This window comes from Melanostigma gelatinosum (assembly GCF_949748355.1).
Source record: "Melanostigma gelatinosum genome assembly, chromosome: 19".
Lineage (NCBI taxonomy): Eukaryota > Metazoa > Chordata > Actinopteri > Perciformes > Zoarcidae > Melanostigma > Melanostigma gelatinosum.
Window position 1 is genome coordinate 13,021,865 of NC_136652.1, and position 27,413 is coordinate 13,049,277.

Below are 27,413 nucleotides of genomic sequence, written 5' to 3' on the forward strand. Positions count from 1 at the left end.
GGCACAATCAACCAAATGCAAACACACACGCAGACACACAGTCCTGCCCCTCCTCTCGGTGCCCGCCTTAGCATCAACAATCAACAATCTGAGGCATTGTGGAGCCTGTGATCCTGTGACCTTTCCCCTCTGGAGTTAACCCCCGAGCGGCCAGTGCTGAGAGGTGAACCAGGCGGCTCATTGAAAGGCGGTGAAGTTCCCATGAGAACGGGAACGGGAGGGGGAGCTCAGACATCCAAGACCCTGATGATGATGATGGTGGTGACGAAGGGTTTGAAGCGGACTTCAATGTCCTGACATTCTGGTCGGCTTGTTCGGGTGTGTAGATGTTCAGGATGTAAAAGTCAGCAACGTTAACACCTCCGGGCTCGGTGGTACAACCACAGGGGAAACCATTCGAGTGTCCAATGACAACGTCACTTTGGAGAATCATCCCGGTTCATTCATGCAGTTTAACAGTATGTCTGTGAACCATCAACGAAATCCATCTCCAAACGATCTGAAGTAAAACCAAGTAGATATTAATATAACCTGAGACCAAGATCCAACCAAAACTCCTTGCACCAGATTCAACCCCTCCTTCATTACTGTGTTGACAGTCGAACACACACCAGCTGCTCTCACCAGCACCACCACCGGCTCTCCAGAGCACTATCCCAGCTGCAACACCTCTCCCTGGGCATCCAGGTCAGTGGCCCCCAGTCCCTCCCCAAGGGCCAAGGGTCTTGTATTTAAGGGACCAAAATACCCTTTCAATGAATGGAAACAGGTTATGATGTATTGCTGAGTGCGTTTGGTCTGAGGATCGTGCAATGAGGTAACTTTGTGATTTTATTTTTCCAATGGCAGTCTCAAAATTGGTTTTGAGGGGTTCGCATGGTTGCCACAGAAAAAAGTATTTGCAAGGTGCTGCTTCATGTCTGTAGATACTAGCAGTCACCTTAATTGGAGAAAGTGCTGCTTCAATACCATATCTTTGATTGAAAAGGATTGGTGGTATTGGACACATGACCTACTCAAGTGTCAGACAGAGTTTGTGTTGACCAGTATTTATGTTTTAAAAAAATGCCACCAAATAACAGCAAACAGATTGCCAAACATATCCGTTTTCAAGTGGAAACGTAGTATTGTGGATGTAGCCTTAGAGTAAAATAGACCATAAAGCAGGGGATGCTTTAGGGCGTGGTTACCTTGTGATGACGTTGTCCGTGCTGGGAGTCTTAGACCTTTCACAGTGGGTTTGCAAGTTAAATGTAACATTTTGGTCGCCTGAAAATATCTTATTTCGTGTTCGGCTGTACTTAGCTCCCCCTCCTCATGTCACGTCTGGTGACGGACAAAAACCAAGATAGCAACGGCCAAAATGTTGAACTCAAGGCTTCAAAACGGCAGTCCCCAAACCAATGGGTGATGTCACAGTGACTACTTCCACCTCTTGTAAACAGTCAATACTGCCTTTCAAACACAGGCAATTATAGAACATTTCTTAAATGATTTACTTGTTATGAAACATAAACATTCTCACTTATCTAATCTTATTCTTTATTCACCAATGATGATTGCATGAGAAGACATTCATGCTCACAGCTGACCCTTTATATGAGAGGCATCACAGTTCTGGTAGCAGCAGTGCTGCTCTCACTGACTTCTAGTGGCCAGTTCAACATCCTGTCAACTACATGACCACATCAACACCTCACAGAGGCATGCTAGTACACAGTACATGCATCCTCACAAACTGTAGACCCATAAAAAAATGGATCATGTGTTATACAATCATACATAGTACGCACACAGACACACTTTCTAACAGTTGGCTATATCCTGTGAGGCGGTCCGCCAGCAACCTCGAAACAATGTATCCTTTAGATAAGGATCTGATCACTGTGTGTTTTGAGTTTGTGTGTGTGCGTTTGTGCGTGTGTGTGTGTGCGCGTGATGCTGGCTATAATCGGCAGTATTCATGCAGCACCGGGCTCCCAGCGTTTCTACAGCTGTCGCCTCTTGTACTCACTGACCTCCGCCAACAGGTCCTGAGGCCATCGGTCCTTATGGCAGCCATTCAAACCCTCCACTGTATGAGCGGGGCTGCAGGGCGAAGACGGGCTCTTTAGTGAACTGGGGAGACGCTTGTGCTACATGCAAACATTTCACAGTTCTGACCTGAGATGAAAGGAAGACAAAGACATAGACTTGTGTGTATATACAAGTAGACAGGATTCGATACAGTCATTTCTTTTTAGAGCTAAATTTAGTCAATTAAGCGATTGGATAATAATTTTGATGTAGTTAATACTTTATGTAATCTATCAAGCAAATCTGGTCTTTTAGCTTCTCAAATATCAGAGTTTGCTGTTTTTCATAATTTGATATGATTTTAAATTGAATATCTTTGGGCTTTGGACAGTTGATAAAACAAGGAATCTGAAGATGAAACCTTCGGCTCTGTGAGCTTGTGGCACATTATTAACCCAAAAAGTACATTATTCATATATTTATTGGCAATGAAAATACTGTTAGCAGCTGCCCAAGTTGAATTGAAAAGTTACTTGTGACATAAAATTGTAATCAGAAATATATATGATTATCAGAATGATTAGGGTGCTTTCTCTGACTGTTTCGATATAACTGCAACAGATACGAAAGAAATTCTAAAATTTCATTTCATAACTGCGTTTGAGATTTTTTTCTGTCCTAAATTTCATTACGATAAAGGAAAAGTCAATTTCTTTTTTAACTGACATCTGACGTCTTCCATTTAAAATGTTTCCCCAACTTCATCACGTAATTTTCCACAATGATTTGTAAATAAATAATTCAATTAGTTTCGAAAATCAGATAATATTTGCTTCGCTTGTTCCACGCATTCACAGACAAACACTCATCCGCCTCCAGTGGACTAAATACCCATTTCCCTTCCACACACTCACAAGTCTTCATTCGTTCCACAATGGCATCGGACAGACTTCCGGGGGCCTTCCGATAGATAGACCCACTCTCTGTGGACCCTCACCCAGTCACATGAGCCTCATGAGTGTGCACATCTCCCCCCGACGAACAAAGCACACACAGACACAGTGTAATATCCATCACCGGTGGCATTCATATTTCCTAACTTCAAGTCTGCAATGAGTGCGAATGTTCACCATTGGAATCATGTGCAGATTGATAAGTGGCAGCGCCAAACGGCAGCAAGGGAAATGATGGGGGTTCTTTAACAACATAACAACAGCATGTCTAGTCCCTCTTCAGTTCCAGCAGGGGTCAACTTAAGTAGAGGGAAAATCCTCTCAGGAAAGGGTCATCAACATCAGCACAGATGCTCTTCTGTTCTCCCTCTCTTCACTCCTCCTATAGGCCTCTCGCCCATATACACATGCAGATACACTGCTCTGTCAATCCGTGATGGATGTCCACTTCACAAATGTGAGGATATGAAGTCTGGGGATTCCCGTTTCCCAGAGGCCTTTGGGTGACTTTGGCGGGAGAGAGGAGCTCTGTTACGTAAACAAAGCAGGCTGCACTTCCTGCTTGGTCAGTGAGAGAAGGTAGGGAGAGTGAGAAAGCAATGCTTTATCTCGCTTCGAGAGACAAAACACGGATCATGGAGGAGGACACGGGAAGAGCAGGGGCAGGAGGAGCGGGGGTGGCAGAGGAAGGGCCCTTTCCCTCTCAGCTGCGCCTCCACTTCCTGTGTGGGGAGGAAGTCCCTTGTTGGGCGCACAGTGATCTCATCCTCGGTTGCAAGGGGCTTCCGTCCTGGCGAGCAGCGGCGCTTTGAAGCGGCAGCCATAGGACGCAAACGAAGGAGTAGGCCACGCACACACACACACACACACACACACACACACGCCTGTCCTGATTATCGCAGTGGAAAACGTACACACACCCACACAGCCGGTCCGACAGGAAACAGTGCTGCTCGGAACAAACAAGCACTTCCTGTGTGTACTGTGGCCTGTTCACAGAGAGGGCCCAATCAAAATCCAATGTCCTGTCCACTGCATCATTATCGCCATCATTCAGGGGACATTACTGCTCATTTGCTAATAGCCACAGGGCCTTATTTATGCTTACAGCCCCCCCTAACCCCAAACACCCACTGCAACCCCCCCCCCACTGACGACCCACGTTTGGACATGTTTCTCTGTGCGGAAGTCCGGTCGTCCTTTAAAAGTTGGCCACTAATTGAAATACATTAGGCTTAAATTGCCTCTTTTTTTCCTTTCACCCATCATGTTGACAGACGACCCAATATTTAAGTTTGTCTCACTAATTAGTTGTAGAAATACCGATGCAGCGAGGCCATGTGGCTCAAGGGGCCGTTGGTTTACAGTACCATTACATTGAGAGACGGCAGGAACAGAACAGCCATTATGTTCCCAGTTCATGGTGCGGTCACCGCTGGACTCCATAGGATCTGATGATGGTCACGGACTGGGGCCAGCCATCTACGAGGTTGCTGTGTTTCCTGCAATAACTTTAGCCTGCCCTGAATGCAAAAGTGTCAACTACCCCAAGAGGGACGCTACATGTATATTTACGCCACAAGTATATTTAATGTCATACAAAGAACAGCCGGGGGAAATACGACACTGCAGCTTGTGCCTTAAAAGCTATTGTTGCCACTATAAATGCTTCAAGAGCAAATCACTGAATGTAAAAACATTTAATGGCTTTTGCAGAAAAAAATAGTATCAAAATCCGAGTTTGGTTTCATAACAAACGTAATGATTGTAACTTTAATATAAAGAATTAGATATGCACTTATTTTCTGATATTGATGGTGGGTTTGTCCTGTACAGAGAACCCCTTTAAGGGACCAGTATACTCCGTCAGAAGGGCTTGTCGGATGGGTGAACTGCTTCGAAAACCCCGTCCGTTTAAAAACGTCATCTTTTAAGACTTTGTATAGCTGCCTTGTGTGATTGTTGTCCTGTTCCGTCCTGGGTGATAATATGACAGCATAAAGAGACAGGAAACATAGGGAGAGAGAGAGAGGGAGAGAGAGAGAGAGAGAGAGAGAGAGAGAGAGAGAGAGAGAGAGAGAGAGAGAGAGAGAGAGAGAGAGAGCGGCAGTAATGACATGCAACACAGGTTCTTGGTAGGAACTGAACCGAGAACGTTACTGTTACACATCTAAAACCATTAAACCGCCAGGATGACTCCATACTGAGTGACTTTAAATGGCTGTTATGAAAGACTGTAATGTATTAAATATAGTATGACTTATCTAATCTGAGTGAAGCCTATTCTATATTCTTCTATTCAGTAGCATTGACAGCACACTGCACAAAGTCCATTAGGCATATCCCACTACAAACTCTCACACAACCAGTCTTTCCAAATCACTGAGTCACTTTTCAAACAAATGATACCTGTGATAACACTCTACTGTTTGCCTCCAGCCCCCCTTTTTCTTTCCGTCTGTCCTTCTGCCTTTCTTTTCTCTTTGTGTGTGTATGTTTGGACCAGGAAGCAGCCTTCTTATCTGAGCACACAACCCCAGCGGACAGCAGGGCAGCCTGTGGAAGCTCAACTCTGAGTAAACTTTGCCTTAACTTTGAAGCTGGCCGTGTGAGTGCTTGTCCTCGGGGGCTGCCCGGAGCACTCAGCACCGGTGGCTCTCCAAAGAGGAGGTCAATGGGACAGGTAAACAGGAAGTGCCAGTGCGGTGATTGACAGCCTGTTTAGACACAAAGAGATGGATACTCGGAGAACGCTGACTCACTGACAAATCACCACTCACTGACCGGATTTAGAGATGCTGCAGGGCACGGGGCTCTTACTCAATGTTTTTTAACATTCCTCCTTGTTTATTTTCAGACATTTGCCTTCTGCTTATTTAACATTTTGTGCGTGGTAGCTTTCTGTTCAATGACTGAGGAGATCTTTATGGTAAAACTGGCAACCACTGGAATCAGATGTGTGATATCTTTTGGGCACAAGACGGCACTCAGCACAAGTGCCCCGCCCTTTCTGTAAGTGGGATTCAAATTGCATTTTATATTCGCCTCCCAGGTGCAAAGCTCTGCAGGAGACATGATGTGCAGATCAATATTTCATCTGGCTGAATCCATTCATGATGCTCAAAGGGGGCCCTGTGATATACAGTCAAAGGCAAAATGTTTTTACACAGTCTGGAGTTTGTTTCCCAGGGGGAGCTATTTGTTTGTGACACAGCTCCTTTTCCCACAATTCTGTGTCAATAGTCTAAATAAGTCCAGAATCCTGACCTTACTGACCTATAGCTAATCTCTCCTAATATTATCTCAGCTACAGTCCTCTCTCTTATTGTCTTACTCAACTTGCAGGCAGTGAGTTACAGTTTAAGTCTGCTGTGATGTTCCCATGCAGTGATGCTAAGGGTGCTCTCAGGCCAGCAGCAGCCTGGGTGGCAGACTGAGGTTTGGGGCTGCAGCTTGCTCACGCTAATCACGTTGATTATTGCGATTACAGACCATTTCCCCCCCTAGTGTCACGCTGCAAGTTACTGACCTGGATCTGACAGAAAGTCCCGTTTGCCATCGGCGATCTGTCTTCCTGTTCTCCTCCGTTTTAGTCCTCACCAGCCGCCTCTTGATCCAAAACGCCCCCTCTCTCCCTCCTTTCCTCCAATCAAACACAATCGGTCCCTGGGGTAACTTAGGGACTGTTTCCTCATCCCGTTGCCAAGCAAGTCATGACCAAGAGGTTTACTAGAAACTCACACACACAACAGTTTTCTGTCTACATTTCCCTTTTCAGCCAGTTTCCTCTTTTTCATTAAAGGCTGGCAGTGGGATGCAGTTTCCCCTGCTACTGTGTGGCCAGCAGGCGTGCAGATGTTTTTGCCCTGCTCCTTGCCATGTTTATCAGATCACCGTGCCGTTTCATGGTCTACATTATGAGCACTGAGCAGATAACACAGCCTTTGATTTGGGCCTGATTTCCCCTTATCCCCCATGTTAAATTTAGCACAGTGATTACTGAGGGTGATTATGGGCCTCTGTGGCCTTATGTATAGCCACACACACTGAGGTCCTGCTCAGAGGACGTGAGCTTGCATCGTGAGGGCAAAGTAATGTTCAAGGACGTGAGAATGTATTATATGTTACCTTACCTTGCACTCAGGGGAATTTAGGCTGAAAACGTTGGTCTGGGATTCTTCTTATCAGTTTTCCAAATAAGAAGTTTCAGAGACTCTTTTTATTCCTTTTATTCGTTTCTAAAGCTTAACTCCCCTGTGTCACTACAGTCAATTTGGCCAGAGAATATTGCCCTTACTAAGGCACGGCCCTATCGGGCCTCTTTGTTAATGGCACTCAAATAACAACTCAGTCCCAACACCCTAATGAGGTACATTTTATGGTGCCTTCTGACAGACAAAACAGCAAACAAAGGGAGCAGAATGGGTCGTGTTAACCCTTAAATGCATGGATGTTTTTTAAAAATTCCTATATACCTGAGGTCTTAAAGTGACCTGGCACTTATATGATGCAGATTAAATGACATATTAAGGTAACTCAGGAGTTCCTGTTATTGGATGATTTCTTTAGGAATGATAAAGAGTCTGAAATACAGTTGAATATTTAAAAGTGTTTGCTTTCTACACTTTGAATGACAGCTACAGCTAAAGCTGCAATAATATTTCTATATTAACAATGCATCAAATGTGTCATGTGAAAGGGGTCGCTCGTGGTGATGAACCCAGGGAAAAATATCCATGAGGGCTTATAACTGTATTGTATTGTTCTTTAAATTATAACGCATTCTAAGTATGTTTAGAACGCATTAGAGACATGGGGTTCATAGGTGTTATCCAACTTTCACCCGAAACTGCAGTTCCTATAAGCTCTTTGCGTTTTGTAAGAAGGAGCGACTTTTTGCAAATTCATCTGGACGGACTGCCCTGGTCAGTCGGTGTTTTGGAAGAACACTGTATCGAAAACAAGGTACAAAAAAGACCAAAAACAAATAAATAAAGTAACAAAGAGGCTACAGGGACCTGAGGCTCTCTAACGCGTGCGCCTGCTGCACACGTGTCCTCCACTGAGCGCAGTCTGCTACACACACACATAGTCACCATGAATGGTCAAATCTCGAATACAACCAGTCATTTCAAAAGGCACACACACAAAGACGATTGGCAAAGATGATTGATCCGGTTCAGTGTGGGGCCTCTTAGTTCCTCTTGTTGGGTTTTTCTTTTCTGGATATTTCATAATCAAAAAGAGTAATCTAAGAGTAATCTAAGGGTTAAGCAACCTCAAGTTCTTCTTTTGTGGTGTGCTACAGGTTGCATCAGGCACCTGAGGAACATTGTAACCTTTTAACCTATGAGTTGTATGAACCACATGAATTATCATCGACCTCATATTGTTTGAATCGCTTGATAGAAGGTCACTTATTGCTTGGGATAGGGCTCCTACTTCATAAAGGTATCAGTCAAGACAACCCTGCCTAAAGAGTACATATATTTGGACGTTCACTCTGTTATATAATCTATGCTTGGCAACAAAGCTTATAATCGGTTGTCATTTTTTCTCTATATTTGTATCCAAATAGATATACTTTGAATCGATTTATCAACAAGTTAAAGCTTAATTATTTTCTCATTTTTTCATCTTGATCGGGACAAAGAACCAAAAAGAGAGGGGCCTATTCTACGGGGTACCACTCTGCCCCTGAGGTAAGCTGAAGAACTGCTCACACTACGGCACAAGTACTGATTTCATCACCCACACACCCACACACACTCTCACACACTCTCACACACTCTCACACACAGGGTCACCGGCAATAGGGAAGTAGGAGAGACCCGACGACAGTGTGAAACGATTTAAACCAGTGGATCACAGAGTAGGAAGATATAAATTATTAACAGACCGTCGGTATTGGTTTATCTCTTTAAAAAAATTATTTTTAGAACGTGCCGGAGAGAAAGGAGAAGCACGTGACAGTTTGAACTTCTTACAGCTCATTGTTTCGATTTTGCAACCCAAACCTTTTTCTGTTCGACTGCCTTCAAGTGGCAAAAAAAATCAATTAATGCTACTTTCAATTTCGGAAAAGATTTATAAAGGTATTTTAGAGTTCTGCTGTGTTTACACTGCGAGGGACAAAAGCAACAAAAACGGCCAAGCGTGGCCAGCTACATTGTCCCAACAACGGTTAAGTTTCGGTTCGTTGGAAAGGTGCTAAAAACTTTGATTTGTAGCGGGTCACGACCGCCACGCAGTGACAAGTGTCAGTTCGTAGCGCCATGTCGCCGGCTTCCATTGCAAATGACATGAAGGTTAATAAAAAGCAAACATCAACTACATTAACGACACTCCAGTCTCCTGCATCGAAGTCTGACACTCAACATGCCCATCCACACACACCCTTCTTTTCATGTTGCTCTTACAAAGGGCACAATACTTCTTGTGTGTCGGTGCTGGATGTTAGCGCTGGGATTAAATCGATGATTTCAAAATCATCTACTACGTGGTTCAAACTGGCCTGTGTTGCTGTGCATGTGAAAAGCTCTGTTCACATGTTGTCCATAGGTCGTTCTCCTTCATTCACACAAGAATTTTTTGGATCACGTCCAAGAAGATTGCTTCCAACACTGAAATGCAAAACATATAGAAAAACACTTGTTTTGGGTTTTGTGCAGCCCACTCGAGGCGGAAGCTGTTTCTGCCACATGACGTTCCACAGATTGGAAGTGTTTTACTCTTTAAAAGTTTTTTTGTGATTTATAAATAGCTTAAAACAGCTTAAAGGAGCGTATAGAAGGACAAAATAAAGAACAATTTGATGCATTTTCAAACTGTCCCACTGTGTCCTGAAGATAATTGCTGCTCTGTTCAGTTGATCTCTCTGAGTCCAGGTATAGCCTGCTGCCACAAATAAGATATATTATGCCACCACTCATCTCCTCCTCATTAATCGAACACCACATGCCCGTACTGAACGAGTGGGGCGGAGACATTTTGTCGCGAGGAGGAAGAAGGAGGAGGGCCGCAGCCATTCAACAGAGAAACCCCCGGAGGAAACGCTGGCGTGACTTCACACCAGAGGAATGTAAGTTGCGGCTTAATTGATTAACGGACCACATGATGGAGGTCTTGAGAGAAGAAGGAGGTTTTTTTTTTTATTTTGGGAGGAGGGGTGTTGACCTTGTGGAGGGCACAAAGGCCACAGGCCCGTAGGCTACTGCTGCCTGTCAGGAATTCATCCAGAAAGAAACCATCCTTTCTAATAGATTCACATCAATTGACAGCTAAGCATGATCAATGATGGCAAGACGGGGCGATCTGCTGGGCCAAGGGTGGCTGTAGGAACACTGTGTCCCTGTGGTCGCAGTCTTGTTCTCCCCATTCCCTCTTTTTTTCTCATTATCTTTCACACTTCCCCACCTCTCTCTGTCTGTTATTTGCCCCTCTTTTTTTTTACGATCTGTGCTATTTTGTGCACGTGTCTCGCAGCGAGACGGGTGACATGTCTGTGACTGCCACACCCACACACACACACTCGCTCAAACACACACAGCCTGAACAGATGGAGCGGCATGGTCTGTCTGGCAGATTACCTTGCTGGTGGTCAGACTGAACCCGATGCCCACTGCGCCTCTCGCCAAACAACCGCCCTCTGTGGAGAGACTTCAAGTCACTGACACACATGCCACCAAAACAAACCGTGCGCTAAATACTGAGCATCTTCGACTACCTTGCATGAGTTATTTATGTCCCCGGCTTTCAGTTTGACCGCCAAACACATCTTCAAAACAAAAGCGTCTAAATATAAAGTGCTTTGCATAAATTGCCGCACAAGAGTGTTTGAAGCCACTGACTTGACATTTCCTGCTTAGAACATCACTTTTCCACTGTGGTACTTTGCAGGCTGTCTGAGTTCTTAGAGTTTTCTGGAGAATAAGCTCATGGGAGAGTGATGTGGGAGGGGGGGGGGAGGAGAAGAGGAGAAGGAGGCTGCCACATGCCTGTCAATACTCCAATCAAAGCCAATTCTCCAGAGACGGTCAGGGAGCATCACTATGACAACCCGCGGACCCCCAACATCAGGACTTCAAAGGTGGAGAGGCGTCCCATTGAGTGAGTGGGAGACCACCTCCTGCAGTCATTTACATCTCATTAGGACATAACTGCCTTCTAACAACAAGGCGCTGAAACAAACTCGCGCATGTCCCATAATGTGTGCATGCCTTGGAATACCAACCAAACAACGAGACATGCACGTCCAGTTCTATTACGGACATTGGACGCCACTCATTAACTCAGGTAATCATGCAAATAATCCCTCCTTTTTTTTGTCCAATCATGTATTAGATGTCCACATGGTACGTTTCATGTCTTCATTGTTTCTGACGCTGTTACTTTCCTCAAGCTGCATTAAAAGCAAGTGACGTATAAATAAATAGAACACCTCATCAGCTGACAGGTGAAATGGGCCCACACTTAATGTTCATTTCATATTAGTCATCACAGATTTATCCAAGGTGAGTCAGTGCAAATCGGGACACACCCACACACACACACACACACACACACACACACACTTGAGAGAATTGTTTTGTTTGTTGTGGTCGAGTTGTCTTACTTTGTTCTGCACATGAAAACACTTGATCTTCTTTGGACCACTGTAGAAGTAACTCAAATATGTTGTTGTTGTTGTTGTTTCCTTGTGCTTCATGTGTTGGCTTTCTTTTTTTGTTGAACTTAATAATTGTATCCGTCAATATTTAATATTTTTATTATCTTTGATATGTGTATCATCTCCGACTGGGTGCTTGATTGGAGTTAGTTTTGTGTTTGGATAAAATGACAATCAATCTCTTGAACACTGAAATCTTTTAGTTTGTCGAATATTCTACTTATCAGCGTTTTCTGAATTTAACTCTGGACATTTTCAACTATGCAAAACAACTTCAATTACACCGTGCAAACATCATATACGTGCATGTAATATATATATATATATATATATATATATATATATATATATATATATATATATATATATATATATATATATATATATATATAATGTATTTTGTCCAATATACTGTACATATCATGTTTATACTACTGACATCATGGTTGCAATCACTTGTACTGCACATCTTGTGTATAGATCTTTGAGTTTTTGGACATCCCATCTTACTATAACTTTATGTGTCTTCATATACTTTGCGACAGCATTTTGCTGTATTGATTCTTCGCATTTGTGTACGATGACAAGTTGAATCTAATCGAATCGATCCCCTCCTAATAAGCTACTCCTACTATCTTTACCACGACTCTTAATACTAGCACTCCGACTGCAACAACCACAGCACTCACTCTGCGGTTACTGCTGTTATCACGACTGATCATTTCAGTACTACTACAACACAGCTGCACCTCCTCACATACATCTACTCACTGTGCACGCATGCATGCACACACACACACACACACCACACAAAGGCATTTAGGCCACGTATGTAGTGTTAACAGACGTGACACACATCGTGAGGGCTAAAATTATGAGCAGAACCTGGAGCTCTGAATACCACAGGAGGTTCCAGCGCAGGAGGAAAGAATCACTCATCAGAGAGACAAATGGATCCTTTGCCCACTGATAGCTATATGCTGTTAGGACAGACGTTTTTCTTGAACACTCACTTCCTGTTTAGGCCAGGGTTCAGCATGATACCGTTAAAACGGTGCCAACAACACCACTTCCTGTCAACACAAACATTCAACCCAAATTTATGGCCTTGGTTTCCTTCTTCGCACCTCCCAGGCAAACTATTCCTGCTGTTGGATGGCGTGAACTTCTCTTCTCTTCTCTTCTCCTCTCTCCGTGACCGGGTCTCGTAACTCTTGCTAATCTGACTGGAGCGGACTGACAGGACGGAGCATGTTTGCAGGAAGTGAAACGTTCCATTTTTCTTTCTCGTCCAAACTGCACATTGATGATGTCTGGGGTGATATATAGACCAGGAGGCTGGGAACCCAACCCTTGAGGAGGAATGTATTTAGACACACACATACATGCACGTACACATGCACACACACACACCAACACACACGGACTGAAGGCCTCTCTTTGCCAGAGGTGTTGAAATGCTTGTAAGTCCTGAAATGCCAGTTGAGACGCTGAGCTCCCCTTTCACACACAGTGCAGCCAGAGACAAGGCAGCTGACGAATGGATGCGTTGAAACATATTAACCATCTCTCTTTGTGAGCGGACAAACATTTAATCTGGCTAATGACCCCTAAGGATCAAAACAAATGCAGTGAGATAAAGACGGGTCGAGGAAGGAGGAGGGGAATGCTAAAAAGAGCTCATTGATCTCCAGGAGGGCTTTGCAGGGTTCACAGGGGCCAAGGGCTTCTTTCTGCTCTGTTCTGCAGGTTATGTGTACACGTGTAGATTAAAGTCAGAGTAAGTGAACAAATGAAATACCTGTTCTTATACATGTGGCTGGTGTTTATGAACATACGGCACTTGATTGCGTTCCCATGAGTCTGTGTGGGCTGAGCTCAAAATCTCTTGGGTATCTCAGCCTCCATCAGTGTTCATCACAATAAACAAGTCACTTAGCGGAACGCTATCTCGCTACTTTTCTTCCCCTCGAACCCTCACCAACCCTCCAACTCCAGCCGGGGGTCGCGCTGGTATTGTTGTGAATACACAAAACGCATTATCTGTTATCGGCCCTTCTATCAAAGCTATAACCACCAGCTGCACAACCAGTCAGGTGAGGTCGCCTGCACGGCCCTTTCAACACAACATCCGTTGACATATTTGTCTTTTCTGCGTTGAAGTACGCAGATGCATAATGCTTGCTTCTTCGTTTGAGAAGGAAAAGTCTAATACTTGTATGGTACGCAGAAAATGAGAACCCTGGGGACTCAGGCAAGCTGTTTATATGCGTTTGTCAAACAAAGTATAGTACCATGCCATCAATCAAAAAAATGTTTGGCCACTTTGGGGCAGTGGAAACAAGCTGAAAACACAGCTGACTTTGTGTGACTGATGTTTGTTGCTGAGCAGGTCGCATACTTTGGGTTTTTAGAGCTTTTTGTTGTAAACGGCTGCCTGCTGTATCTGGAAATTATACAACGGGAGCAGTGAGAGCAAACCAAATGGGTACATTTCTGGCTGTAAAACCGAGACAAAGCGAAAGGGATCTGCAGAGTCGGGTGATAAATATACAAACAACACTTTTAGTCATCTTTAGCGATCTTTTTATTTATATAAGAATATTGGTGATAGCAACTTTAAGTCAATCAACCAAATTATACTGTATTTATGGGAACTTAAATCAACCTATAGCCTTTCTAATTTAGTTTCAAAATAGAGTGCTCTTCAGTGGCATATATGCTGCTCCAGTGTAACATGGTAGATAGCTACATAGCTCAGTAGTGACCTACAGACAGAAAAATGCACTGACAGACAAATAGCTCGATGGCGTTGATCATTTTATACGTCTTTGCTTATTTGGGTTCATTTAACGGGCTGTGACTGACCCCCACATCAACATCAGTTAAATAAGGCTTCCTTCCCCTGATTCACGACCCTACAAACTCACCAAAGCCTCCTTTTTTCTTTTTTTTTTACACAGAGCAACAATGGGCCTGTAAAACTGTCAAGGCAAAACTAAATTTATGCGTGACTCTTTAAACGGCCGAGCCAAACGTTTCTCTCAGGGCAGTCAGGAGAGGTTTTTTGAAAATGGGTCGAGCAAGTGTCGAAGGGTGCCCATGTCACTCTGATACGGTGTCTAAGTGACCGTGGGTGAGCGGATGGCGGAGGAGCTCTCTCGGGGCCGATCAAACCGACTGGATCGTGCTGCTGGAGCCCGTTCCGGTTAATCCATCACCGATATTGATCTCCAGTTCATCGTCGGGTCTCCTAATGATGTTCACCTTCGGGGCCAAGCTCATCGATTGACGGTTGTGACTTGATCTATAACTGGCAATGTGATCCGTACAACAACAGTGATGCAAAATGACCTCCCATTTCACGGTCCAATGGGAACTGGTGAAGGCTGCAACTGATCAATCCAATGAATGAATAAACAGAAATTACAAACATGGGACACGATAAGGAAATATGCACAGAAAGGAACACTTATTGTTCAGAATGTTTGTCCTCTCTTATAGCTACCGCTATATGTTTCTAATCTATACTTTCACTTTAGCAAAACGATGAGAAAACGTGCATATCGCTCACCATCTATCTCCCACACCGAGAGCATGCCTGGATACCGTCGGCGTGAAATCTTTAACGCATTCTTCCCCTGGTCTACTGGTGACTGCATGTCTTCCTGCTAATGTGTCCGGTACTTCCTTAACGGCAAACTTCAATGACAGCAGCAGAGCAAACCTCTATCCTGGCTCGCACTGAGATATGATACAGCTGACAGTACTTCACGTTCTAACTGATGAAACGTATCCACGTAAATGAGCTAAACGGGACTTTACTGTAATATATTCTGTTACTTTCTAGGCGTGTACCTCGGTATCGATATTTAAGGTTTGCTGTGTGACACAGGAAGGATTAACCTGGGTGGAATGGATTACTCCCGAGGCCCTGGCAAAAACATACATGCATTACCCAAGTGGAAAAAGTGCTGTTGATATACTCCATGAATCATGTGAAGTGCCGGTATAATTGTACCGGTAGACCGAGGGACACAGTTTGGAGGCAAGATCTAACGAGACAGCAGCCGCTTCTTCATACAAGCACACTTCTGGCACCCTCAAAATCTGAAATCAAAAAGGCCAAAACACTTCCTCTACAAGTTTATTCTTCTCAAAATCGACTTGATGGGAAAATATCCCCCAAAATAGACATGGGAAAAAAAACTTCTTTTTTTTTTTTCTCCCCGGCATGATGGTTTATGTTCAAAATAACTTTATGATGGTTGAGAAAATGTTTTGGTAGGGTTGTTCACCGAGGAATTGCTATTACTGTAAGATCTCGTACAAATTCCTCGGGGATTTGTTGCAACTCGCTCCTGCTTTTCTCTACAAGGCCAAGTCTCTTGCAAAAAAATCTTGATGACGTCATCTCTGGCAGCAACATCACAAGCATAAGAGTCTCTTTTACCTGATTCATCATCCGGGGGGGTCACGTACAGTTAGATTCCATCTAGCGAGTGTGGGACACAAAGCAGAAATGATCTTTTCCTCTTCTAGACAAGTACCCTTGAGCAATTCTGACAAGACACTGAATCAACAGAAAATACAACACCAACGCCTCCGACCTGATAACAGAAAAATGACATGTGAACGTTGTGGTATTCCTCGGGAGAATCACTGTCGACACCAATCACAGTAATCACACTACTCTACATTTTATTATGTGTTTTTTTTATCAATTCTTAAATGTTTTTATCACAGTTTTAGTAATAACTGCTGACAAGCAAAACACATGAGGTACTGTCAATGAAGTCTGTCCCCTGCATATTATTAAAAAAAAACATAAGGGGCCGTATAAAACAATCCAGGATATGAAAAGTGGAGGTGATGTTTGACTGGGTTTGCCGTTAAGTGGCTTCAGGGATAAGGTTAACGCCTGGTTTAGTTTGGGCTGAGGCGAAGGTGAAGAGGGATGTGTTGGGGGCAGAGGGTTTTGCTGGAGCTGAAATGTAATGATGTGGATCATGGACAAACATGGCCTCTTGTTGAGGTTTGGTTTGTTTGAGGAGAAGATGCCGCTGTGGAGTCTGACCTGACGTGATTGAAGAAGAGGAGTCTTAACGCCTTCCACAGACCGAGTGAGGACACACCGTGCAGCGCTGCACAGAGGGAACTATTGGTGGGTTAACAAGCTCGTGTCGTCTTGTTCAGGGTCCTATATGGACCACATATCAAGCTGCTGGATTCCCACATAAGGCTTTTATAACATGTTGGTAGATGTTTGACTCTGCTTGTTCTAAATTGACATGGATTATTAAGACACTTGTAAATGCCAGAATGAGGAGCACGCTATTGCCCAATGATACAAAACTCACAAAGTTTCAGATTTTATGAGAACGTGATTCATTTACAGAATGCATTTGGTTGATGGTGTGTTTTATTTGTAGTGCCTGCAAGAAGACACAAGCTCTTTTTCTAATAAGTCCGTGAGGGCTGGACAATATATATATTCAGCATTTCTTTTGTTTGTGTGTGAATATAAACTGTATCTATAGCTGTACCCCTCAACGTTTATCATGAAAACAAAGCAATGACACCAATAAGAACCTACACAGCCACCTCTCACACACATCTCTCACACACAGACACAATTCAAATATTGATAAGATGTGCGTGCTCTCTCACCGAACACAGCCTGTCCCGATGTCACTGCAGCTGGTTTTACTCACAATATGCTAGCCTTTGCACTAGCCACTGGGGTGACTTATGAATCTTTTATCAAAACTGGCCTAATTGCTTAACCATCCATGTCCCGGTCCAGTTGTGAATGGTGGGAGGGAGACATGGGCATGCCATGACTGCCATCAAAACAACAGGCAAAGACGCCAGCACTGGTGCACCTCTGACAAGCCTGCCTTCTTCTCTACGTCTCTGTCTACTTTCACGGGGACTTCTATTGATCTAAGGACGACCCACTGTGAGCAGGGGACACTTTATGAGGGAGACTGTGTAATTAGCCACATATTGAGCAATCATTTAGACAGAGAATGTGCTTTATTTATGAGCGAATGGGTTCACTGATATGAATACAAATTAGCAGCAAATAGACAAACAAACAATCACATCAACAACTGGGCAATTGTAGTGCTAATCAGTGGGTTGATGTGCAGTTTGTGTGAATGCACTCAGCCCTTTCAGCAAGTGTCTTTCCCTCGAACACAAAAGCATGAGGCCGACGATCCATCGGCATGTTTACGTACATCTTTACTCTGCTGGTCCACAGAAAACAAGCAGCAGTGCTTCCTGTCCTCACCCATCTGACTGCACACGCAAAAACAACTTTCCCTTCTGTTCTCACTCCCACTCTCTGTCCCTTTTTCACAGAAGAGGAAGCTGCTTCTGCCTCTGCTTGCTGCTGCTGCTGCTACAGAGTCAGAGCTCAGCAGCAGTTTGAGGAAAAAAGTAAAACGGACAAGAGCCTGTGGGGAGTTTTTTGACTCCCAAACCATCTCCCCAGTTGCTGGGAGCAGTCGCCAGTCCCAGGAAACTCCCTGCTATTCCTACTTTGTGGACAAAACAGCTGCGGATTCTCACTTTTCACTGGCTGCGGTTTTTGAACTCAACCCCCAACAAATATTTCTATGCAGGGACTAAAAAGTGTGTTTCGGGTATCAAATCAAATGAATTCAATATATATATATTGAATTCATTTGATTCAATTATATAGTAGATGCACGATTTGTGAAATTACCATTTATAATGTATATAATTACCAATGTTAATATATTTTCCCTCCAAATGCTGGTGTTATCATCACCTATTGTCTGGCTGACAAATAGTGGAAGCTGTCATTCTTCCTGCTCACAGCTGGCGTTCAACTGGAATCCGTCCTGTAAACGTTGTCCCTGGATGAGTCAACATCAGGAACTGTGTGTACGCCTGTGCCTGCGGGCATAATTACAGATACGCCATTCCTCCTAATCTGTCATTAGAAAAGGGAATGGGAATGACTCCAGGCTACAACCACCGCTTGCGGTTACGTAACATATGCTCTTCTCGGATCCTGTTTTATCCCGGAGACAGATGACATCTCCCCCAAACCTACTGCCTGTTGCCCGAGGAAGTGTTGCTCCTTGCAGCCCGAGAGGAGTTTGTCATTTTCTCCGAGGGGCATTGTCGTTCTCTAATTTAGAAAAGAATCGACTCTATGTTTGTATCTCTTTGTCTCGCTGACTCGCTGTGTTTGGGTGATGGTGCGAGTATCTGCTGCTGTTCCCTAAGTGTCCGTACGAGGGCGCATGTGAGCCTTACTTCGCCTTTCATCCAGGGATGCTGGATTACCCACAGACAAAAGAGAAAATGATATGCAGAGGTCTACAGGAGAGCAGGAGAAGGGCAGTGGGAAGCGTAGGACTGCATCTCTACACACCATTTGAAATGGATAATACTCAAAGTGTGTGTTTATCAGAAGTGATGCTTACACATTTTATTGTAGAAATAAGTATTCCGCCACTATAATTGACAAGTTAAACCCAGTTGGTTTTTATTTGATCTGTTAAATGAAAAAACAAAAATCAATTCACGTTAAAATACTGCCATTTAGCAACACGAATTGTTTTATCAATGTGTAATAAATAAATGGATCATATGATGATCATGTGTGTGTGTGTATGGGGGTTGGTTTGAAAGCAATGCCCTTCACTTGGACGGTTGATGCCCCTCGGGTCAGCATCCAGCCTGCTGCACTGCTTCATAGCTGATCCTGGGTCGGACATCCCAGTGGAGCGATGGACGAAGAGAAAAGACAGTTTTCCCGAGGCTGTCAATAACATACATGTTCTTTCATGCGCTCTCTTTCTTTCTTGCTTTCATTCTTCCATGCGATGTTTAGGCTGCTTTTTTTCCCCCTCGACTCACCTTGAAGAAAAGCTCCCAGGCAGCCTGTCTGCCGCGCCGCATCAAACCCAAAAGCCCGTCTGTATACCCCCCCCCCCCCCCCCCCCCAAGCCCGGGAGGGCGGAGTCTGCTTTCCTCCCGCAGATCTGAGTGTATAACACTCTGCAGCCAGCCACAATGTGTGTCAGAGGACTATCTGTGCTCCATAAGTAGATGACTGCTCCAAATCTGGTGTCTGTATTATTGCCTGCGAGTTACGAGAATATTTTGGTTCGCACATTACCATCCCAAGTCAGGACAAGGTGAGCATCTTTTCGTTCCAGCGGTTAAATTGAGAGACGTGCTATTATTTCCAGATATTTTTTTTTTACACACAACAGACTCTCCATTGGATGTGATTGTTGTCATTCCATGTGTTTTTCTCCAAACACGCTTTTTTTTTGTTGTTGTTGTCCAAACCACATTCTCTGGCATGTTTAAGTGAGTAGTGAGCCAATGCGTCGTTGTGCACCCTTCGTGCGTCACGGTCCCATTTACCCACATTCTCCTGAGAGATGTGTGTGGTTTTTAAACCCCACAGAGGAGTAAGTGTTGAGTTCGGTGGAGCAGACTGTGTGCCTGTGTGTGGGCTTTGACTCATGCTCTTTCTGAAGCGTAGTTTTCAGGTGTGATAGAGGAGAGAGGGCATGGGCAGAGACGCGCTTTTCCTTTTTGGACACTAAAGTATCTTTTGTTCCTTTACAGTTTTTTCAATTGTGGGATAGAATGCCGGCGATCATAAGTAAAAACTCCGATTTGGAGTTTGACTCCTTACAACCGTGTTTCTACCCGGATGAGGACGAATTCTACTTCTGTGGTCCCGACTCTGCGCCACCGGGGGAGGACATCTGGAAGAAATTCGAGTTGTTGCCCACTCCACCCCTCTCCCCGAGCCGAGCCGCGCTACCGGGGGAGCCGGCGACTGCCTCCCCGGAAGCAGACCCTCTGGGCTTCGGCTTGGGGGACCCACTGGACTGGGCTTCTGAGCTGCTACTCCTGCCCGAGGACGATATATGGGGGGCGTCCGACGATGTGGACCTGTTCGGCTCCGCTTTGGATACTAACCCCAACAATATCATTATCCAGGACTGTATGTGGAGTGGCTTCTCCGCCAGGGAAAAGCTGGAGCGGGTGGTCACGGAGAAACTCGGCAAGGCTATTTCCACCGCTACAGGAGGCGGCAGGAACGTGTGTGTCGTCAAAGCGCCGGAGGTTGTGAGCCGCAGCTCGGTACCAGAGTGTGTGGACCCCACGGTCGTCTTCCCTTTCCCGGTCAACAAGAAGAACGGCAGCAGAGACTCAACCGGGACCGTTAACACACCCACAACCCAGGGAAGCGCTCCCAGTGACTCCGGTAAGAATTTAAAGACACGCTAAAGGCTTTTCATTCCATTGTTTATGAAATGATATCGTGCCCAGAAAACATCCAACACTGAAATATCACAGTATTGTCATTATTACACGATACGTATTCGCATTATTATTGGTGTTTTTGTTGTTATCATCTTGTTGTTATTATTGGCTGGCCCAGAATCGGATTATCTCGTTACATTACACGCACACACATAAGAACACACACACACTCACAGTGGAGTAGTGACACAGTGAAGCAGGTTTACGTAATCAGCGGGCTCTTCATCCGGCAGATGGCAGTAAAATGGGGGAATTGTGTGCCTTCCTGAACTCCGTTGACATTCCGAGCCAAACAAAAAGACGCCACAGTCAGTGACTGCAGTCGGACCCGGTAGCAGGAGGGGGAGATGAAAAGGTGTTCAATAATGTGATGAGCTGATAAAGTGTCTGGTTCGCGGTGCCGCGAAGGCTTTCATTACGCACGGATTAAGGGACAATTTGCGCGCAGCGGGTGAGAAATTGGCACTTATTATGGACCGTTTGTACAAACTGCTGCCTTGAGTTCAGCTGATAACTAAAATGAGCCCCAGGAAGAAGAACATTACACTGTAATAGCACAAGGCAGGATATCCCACAACAAAGCTATACACCCAGATATATAATACATAATATAGAGTGACACACTCCCTTTTCTTGTTATAATGTCGACAGTAGTATGTGTTTTGATTGGGAAACGAGTGCCGTGTGTATTTAAGACTTCATCTCCCATCTATTACCGCCGACAAGTTCCCGAAACAAACACTCACGAGTCTTATCAGCGTGTTTTCGCTGTGAAACAGCAGCACAAAGGCCTCACGCTTGGCACAGAGGGTCGACTCAGCCAGCCTTGCCAAACACCTCCTCCACCGCGAAGAAAGGAGGACGGAGTAAGGCCCTGGCTTCTTCTATTAGGGGGGTGACAGCTTTGAACGAGCGCTCCATCTCGACAGCTGTCTCCCTGGCGCCGCTCCAGCTCCGAGGCTTAAAGGGTGGCGATCCGATCGCCTGCCGCCCCACAAACCCTGCGCACAGCACCGCTCCAATGCGCTTCCGCCGCGCGCAGCGTTAAGACGCGTCCTTCTTTGTGTTGCAGGGCCGATTTGCTTTCTCATCAAAGAGACAGACTATACAGGCTACCATGTAGGCTTCTCAATACATTTCGGACAGTATTCCTATTGATTACAAGGGACACCCCACTCCAAAACGCAGCCGTACAGCTGCAAGACAGTGGCAGAGAAGAAAAATGTCTCTTGGCTAATGTTGTATCCCCCCCAGATAGACATGTTGTACACTTCCTCCTATTTATACATTTTCCAGCTCCAATAAATGAGCTGTTCCATTCTGAGAGTGAAACACCAAACAGCTTCACATGTGGCAGCCACGCCCCCTCATCCACCCAGCTGTGCCCGGCTTTGTTTTGATGCCAGAGCCAGATTGAGCTTGTGTGTGTTCAGTGAGTGTTTTGAGACAGTATCCTGGTGCAGCGGTGTCTGAAGTGGGTTACTGTAAGCTGTAAAATGCCACACTCTTCAGATGCTCCTGAGCTGATAATGAGAGCCATTATCACGAAGGCATTTTAACTGGGCCTCACACTCTCTGCCTCGTGATTGGCTACTTCCTCTCATCTTCAAAGGCGCCAGTCCACGATAAGCCTCAGCTGCCTCGATTCCAGCGCAGGGTTAAGACGAAGTGCTCAGCTGGAAAAAAAGGATTTTTTTGTCTTTTACTTCATCAGAGGTTAAAGTTAAAGTGACGTTCTTAATGGCTCCCACACCGTCAGAGTGCCTGTGGCCTCAAACTGATAGACTGAAGCTGTCTCGTCTCACCGGAGACGATTAAGAGACATTTTGAAGGCGGGATACAGAAGGAAAGGCAGAAATCCCGCCTGTCTGCTCAGCACTGAGACTGAGCGTGTCAACGCCTGCAGAGTAGATTAGTTGAGGAGTGACTGACACTAAGCATTAAGAGGGTTCTGCTAAAGCAAACAGCGTTGTGCAACGCTCTCGCTCCCACACACTCTCTCTTCATCTCCCTCTCACATACATGCATACCTGTCACGTGCTGGTACATCGATGACATAGTGGGAATGCTTGGTGTGTCAGAGCGATTAAGTCACTCACGTTCTGTTTTCTTTTCCCCAGAAGAGGAAGATGACGATGAAGACGACGAGGACGACGACGAAGAGGAGGACGACGACGAGGATGAGGACGACGACGACGACGAGGAGGAGGAGGAGGAGATTGATGTGGTAACAGTAGAGAAGAGGCGCTCCACCATCAACAAGGCATCACCCATGGCGACGGGCACAGTCACTATCTCTGTGCATCCCAAGAGCCAAGATGCGAGAGGGTCCGGCGTGGTGAGTCGGTTCGTCAGCAGAGCTCCTCAGGAGCTGATCCTGAAGAGGAGCTCCGTCCACCAGCAGCAGCACAACTACGCCGCCCCGTCACCGTACACGTCAGACGACGACCCCGCCCCACCGCCAAAGAAGCAAAGGACGTCAGACGCGCCTCGACCGCCCACCAGAACCATCTCGTCGTGCTCCTCATCCTCCTCCACATCCTGCAGCTCATTCACCAGCACGTCGGGGCCGCGCAGCAAGCGCAGCTCCAGCGGAGACAGCAGCCCGCGCGGCAGCTCCGACTCAGAGGACAGCGAGCGCCGGCGTAACCACAACATCCTGGAGCGCCAGCGCCGCAACGACTTGCGCTCCAGCTTCCTGGCGCTGCGCGACCACGTGCCGGAGCTGGCGCACAACGAGAAGGCGGCCAAGGTGCTGATCCTGAAGAAGGCCACCGAGTACGTGAGCTCGCTGGAGACAGAGGAGACGAGACTCCAGCAGGAGAAGGACAGGTTTCAAGCCCGCAGGCAGCAGCTGATGCGCAGGCTGGAGCAGGCTAGGACTCGCTAACAGACAACCACTACAACACAGAAACACTCACATATACCCCCCCCCCCCCCCAACCCTGCCTCAACCCAGTCTGTCTGAAACACAATTAGATGCATACACACATAGGCCTATACACTTACTGCACACAAACACACAGGCCTGCATATCTGGTGTACACGTGCACACGCAAACATCTCAGAGGACGTTTATCTTCAGATGTCGACACACACACACACACACACACACACACCTGGAGGAAAGGGAGAGGGGGTGGCCCGGGGGGGGGGGGATGCTCGGACTTTCACTGCCGCCACTTTTTTTGCACATTTGTTGACGTTAAGAATGTTTAGGGTTTACTTTTTCAATCCAGTCACATTGAGGAAAGATACAAAAAGAGAAAAGAATGAGGGAGGAGAGAGGACACACCTTGTTCTTGTCTGGCTCTTCCCTCCCTCTGGTTTTTTTATATCATTTGTATCTTGTTTTTTTTTTGTACTCACTGTGACACCAGCCTGGAATCAGGTGATTCCCACGGGGATGGGTATAAGAGGACACTTTGCTTGGAGAGTTCACGTACAAGACGCAGTGCACACTTACTTTGCCTTCACCACTGCAAAACTGAAGAGACTACAGAACGACTGAGGCGTTTTGGGTCACATAAGCAATGCCACTACAGGTTCTCCTCCTTCTCTCACTCCTCTCTCACACTGGTGCTCCAACCAAGTCAGTGGATGTATAACTGTGCACCTTGCTAGCCGACACTTTTGTATATAACAACAGTGTACAGACAAATAAACTCAGATCTGCCTTGTTTTGTAATACAGTTTGTCCTTGTTTTTTTTTATACATGTCAGGAAGCTGCCAATAACCAGACTGGAAGTTTATATACCTTTGAAAGTACTGTAAGGCCTCGATTTTTGAGAGTCATGAAACTTTGTAATATAACAATATATTGTTTTTTTTTTTCTCTTTTTCTTTGTACTGTATCATATTACTAATTCTACACACCTTTATGCTTTTAGTGTGAACCTGATACATACTAAATTTGATACTTATATTTTCGTATGAAAATGAGTTCTCGGTAGATTTCACTTTATCTCGTTTTTCTTCTTTTATCTCAAATAATTCTTTTGTACAGCAAATGTGTTCTATCCTCATGTACCTGGCCTTTTTCTTTATTCCTCCTTTGTTTATATTTGTAACTATCGGGTGCATAGAACTGGGTAAACGGATATAAGATGTTTGTTTTTTTTTACTTTTAAAATGTACATTTAGTGCTGCAACTCATAGCACTTTGAAATACCTCATTTTGAAAAATAAATAGACATCATAAAATCCTCCCCTTTGCCTTTGTGGATTTTTTACTGTCACCTAAAGTGTGAACCTCACCTTTGACCCCTTCACCCTTTCATATCTGTCTTTTTCGCTGTTTACTTTTCTATTTGCCTCCACATTTCCGTATTTGTTTTGCTGTTTTCAAAAGACTCATCCTGACAAAAGAAATAAAGAGAGTGTCTTCTGTCTCAGCACCCTGCGGCTACCTCCCCCTCTGTAGCCTCTCACACCCACCCACACACACACACCTACGCACACACACTTCAAGTGCGCCGGAGCGCGCGCACACGCACACAAACTCTCTCCTCTCTCCTCTCTCTTTCCCTCTCGCACCGACACAGCCCTTCCTACTACATTGTTCAGGCTGTTGCCATGGAAACTGGAGCAGCTGCTGAGTGGCAGACACCGAGAGTGAGTCTTTTATTTGTCTGTTAGTAGTCTGTGTATTTCTGCCTGCATGTGTGTGTGTGTGTGTGTGTGTGTGTGCGTATGAATGCAAATGTCTGTATGTGTGTCTACCTTTTGTCCCGGTCTGTGTGTGGCCCGGGCGCCTGATATCTCCGGCGTTGTGCGCTGCCTGCCACGATGCCAGGACAAGGCTGGATACTGTTTACCAACATCAGCCACATGGCTCTGGCCTCCTCCTCCTCCTCCTCCTCCTCTTCCCTCCTTTCCCCTGTGCCTCCAGTGCCGGGCCTTAGCCCAAATATGTGCCACTCAGGAGTCTGGCCAGGCGTTCTCTGGAGAAGGCTGAAAGAGAAATCTGTTGCCACGGTCTGAGGAGCCATTCAGCACGACAGTGTGTTCACAGAGGGAAGGAGAAAAAGACTTGCAGAGCAGGGAATTAACAGGACATAACAACACATATTGTTGATGACTTTGATTTATCCTTTATCCCCAAAAAAGCAACGACTGCTTAGCATACTATGACAGGGTGACTCTTTCTTCATCAGCTGAAACGATATATTACTTACACTTACACTCAAAATTGGCTTTTTCCGTGCCATGCTCTTCACATTGAACCGCTTCAGACCCCATTCATCCGTGGAGGAGGACCAAAATGATCTCGAGGTATGTTCACTTTGTGAGAGACAGCGCTATACGAAGACTGATGACTTTGTTTTGGAGTCGAGACAGCCCAAGACTGAGCCTCTCGGTGGGGGAGTGGAACTGTGGATTACATAACAGGAGTCTGGTGGGTCTGGTGCCTTTGTGCGCACTTACTGTGTGCATGTGCGTGTGTGTGGGACAGGATCTAGTGTCTTTGTGTGTGCGTGTCCTCTTGTGGGACTTCCCCTTACCATCTGCCTTATGGCTTATCCTGCTTGGTTATAGGATGAAAACAAGTCCATGGACAATAACATGCCGGAGAAAAAAATGAAATAAAAACAAGCCAGTTTGCTTCAGATGGTAGCTGTGGCCTTTAAGAAGAAATCAAACATGCAGACACATGTACAGTACTGCTCAAACACACACACACACACACACACACACACACACGCATACACATCGTAACAGTGTCCAGTCCCACAGTTCCTGCCTCACACCCCTCTATGTTGAAAAAACATAAAACTGTGCACCTCTCAGCTGCGCACACACAAGGTGCCGTCCTCTTCAACCCCCCCCCCCCAAAACACACACTCATATGCTCACACACTTCAACCACATTTAAACTATCTACTCTTTGAAATGAGCCTAATTGTTTCAAGGGAAGCTGGCGTTCAGGGAATGGCCATCTCCTACGTTAAACAGACATATGGCAATGGCTTTACCCTGATTAATACCTATTATCCCTTTGCCCACTGACTGCCTGGCTGGAGCTGCCCGCCCAGACACACACACACACACACACACACACACACACACACACAACTCTAATGGGCTTACACCCCACTGACGGATGTACATTAAAGCCACACAAGAGACAATGTGGCGTGTTTGTGTTTTCCGTGTGTGTCTTGTCATCTGTTTTGAGATCTTGATTACCGCCGGCATCAATTGACAACACTTGTCAAAACATTTCTATTGTCCTGTTGGACACCCGATCTGTATTCAACATGTTAACCTTCCCATATGGAGGAAACAATGGCTGTGTGTGTGTGAGTGTGTGTGTGTGTGCCATGTGCCCAACCTCTACACCCCGCGCCACACTGAGCTCTGTTTGCCAAGGGCCCTGCTATCTGTAAGAGGAGTGTTTATGTGTGTGTGTGTGTGTGTGTGTGAGGGGGGTGTCACCATC

At 45.4% G+C, this 27,413-nt stretch overlaps 1 protein-coding gene across 1 annotated transcript; it reads left to right on the forward strand.

Annotated features, from left to right (window-relative positions):
* Nucleotides 1-19,714: 19,714 nt before the first annotated feature.
* mycn (MYCN proto-oncogene, bHLH transcription factor) lies at nt 19,715-25,179 on the forward strand. The gene is made up of 3 exons (XM_079290244.1): nt 19,715-19,820; nt 20,263-20,911; nt 23,091-25,179. The coding sequence occupies exons 2-3, from the start codon at nt 20,284-20,286 to the stop codon at nt 23,858-23,860; spliced, it is 1,398 nt and encodes a 465-aa protein (XP_079146370.1). The 5' UTR covers nt 19,715-19,820; nt 20,263-20,283; the 3' UTR covers nt 23,861-25,179.
* Nucleotides 25,180-27,413: the final 2,234 nt, after the last annotated feature.

Bases quoted from the DNA above. Each gene is read 5' to 3' on its own strand.
- mycn (XM_079290244.1), top strand. From the start codon at position 20,284: ATGCCGGCGATCATAAGTAAAAACTCCGATTTGGAGTTTGACTCCTTA. The intron at 20,912-23,090 runs GTAAGAATTTAA...TCTTTTCCCCAG, and splicing joins AAGCGCTCCCAGTGACTCCG to AAGAGGAAGATGACGATGAA.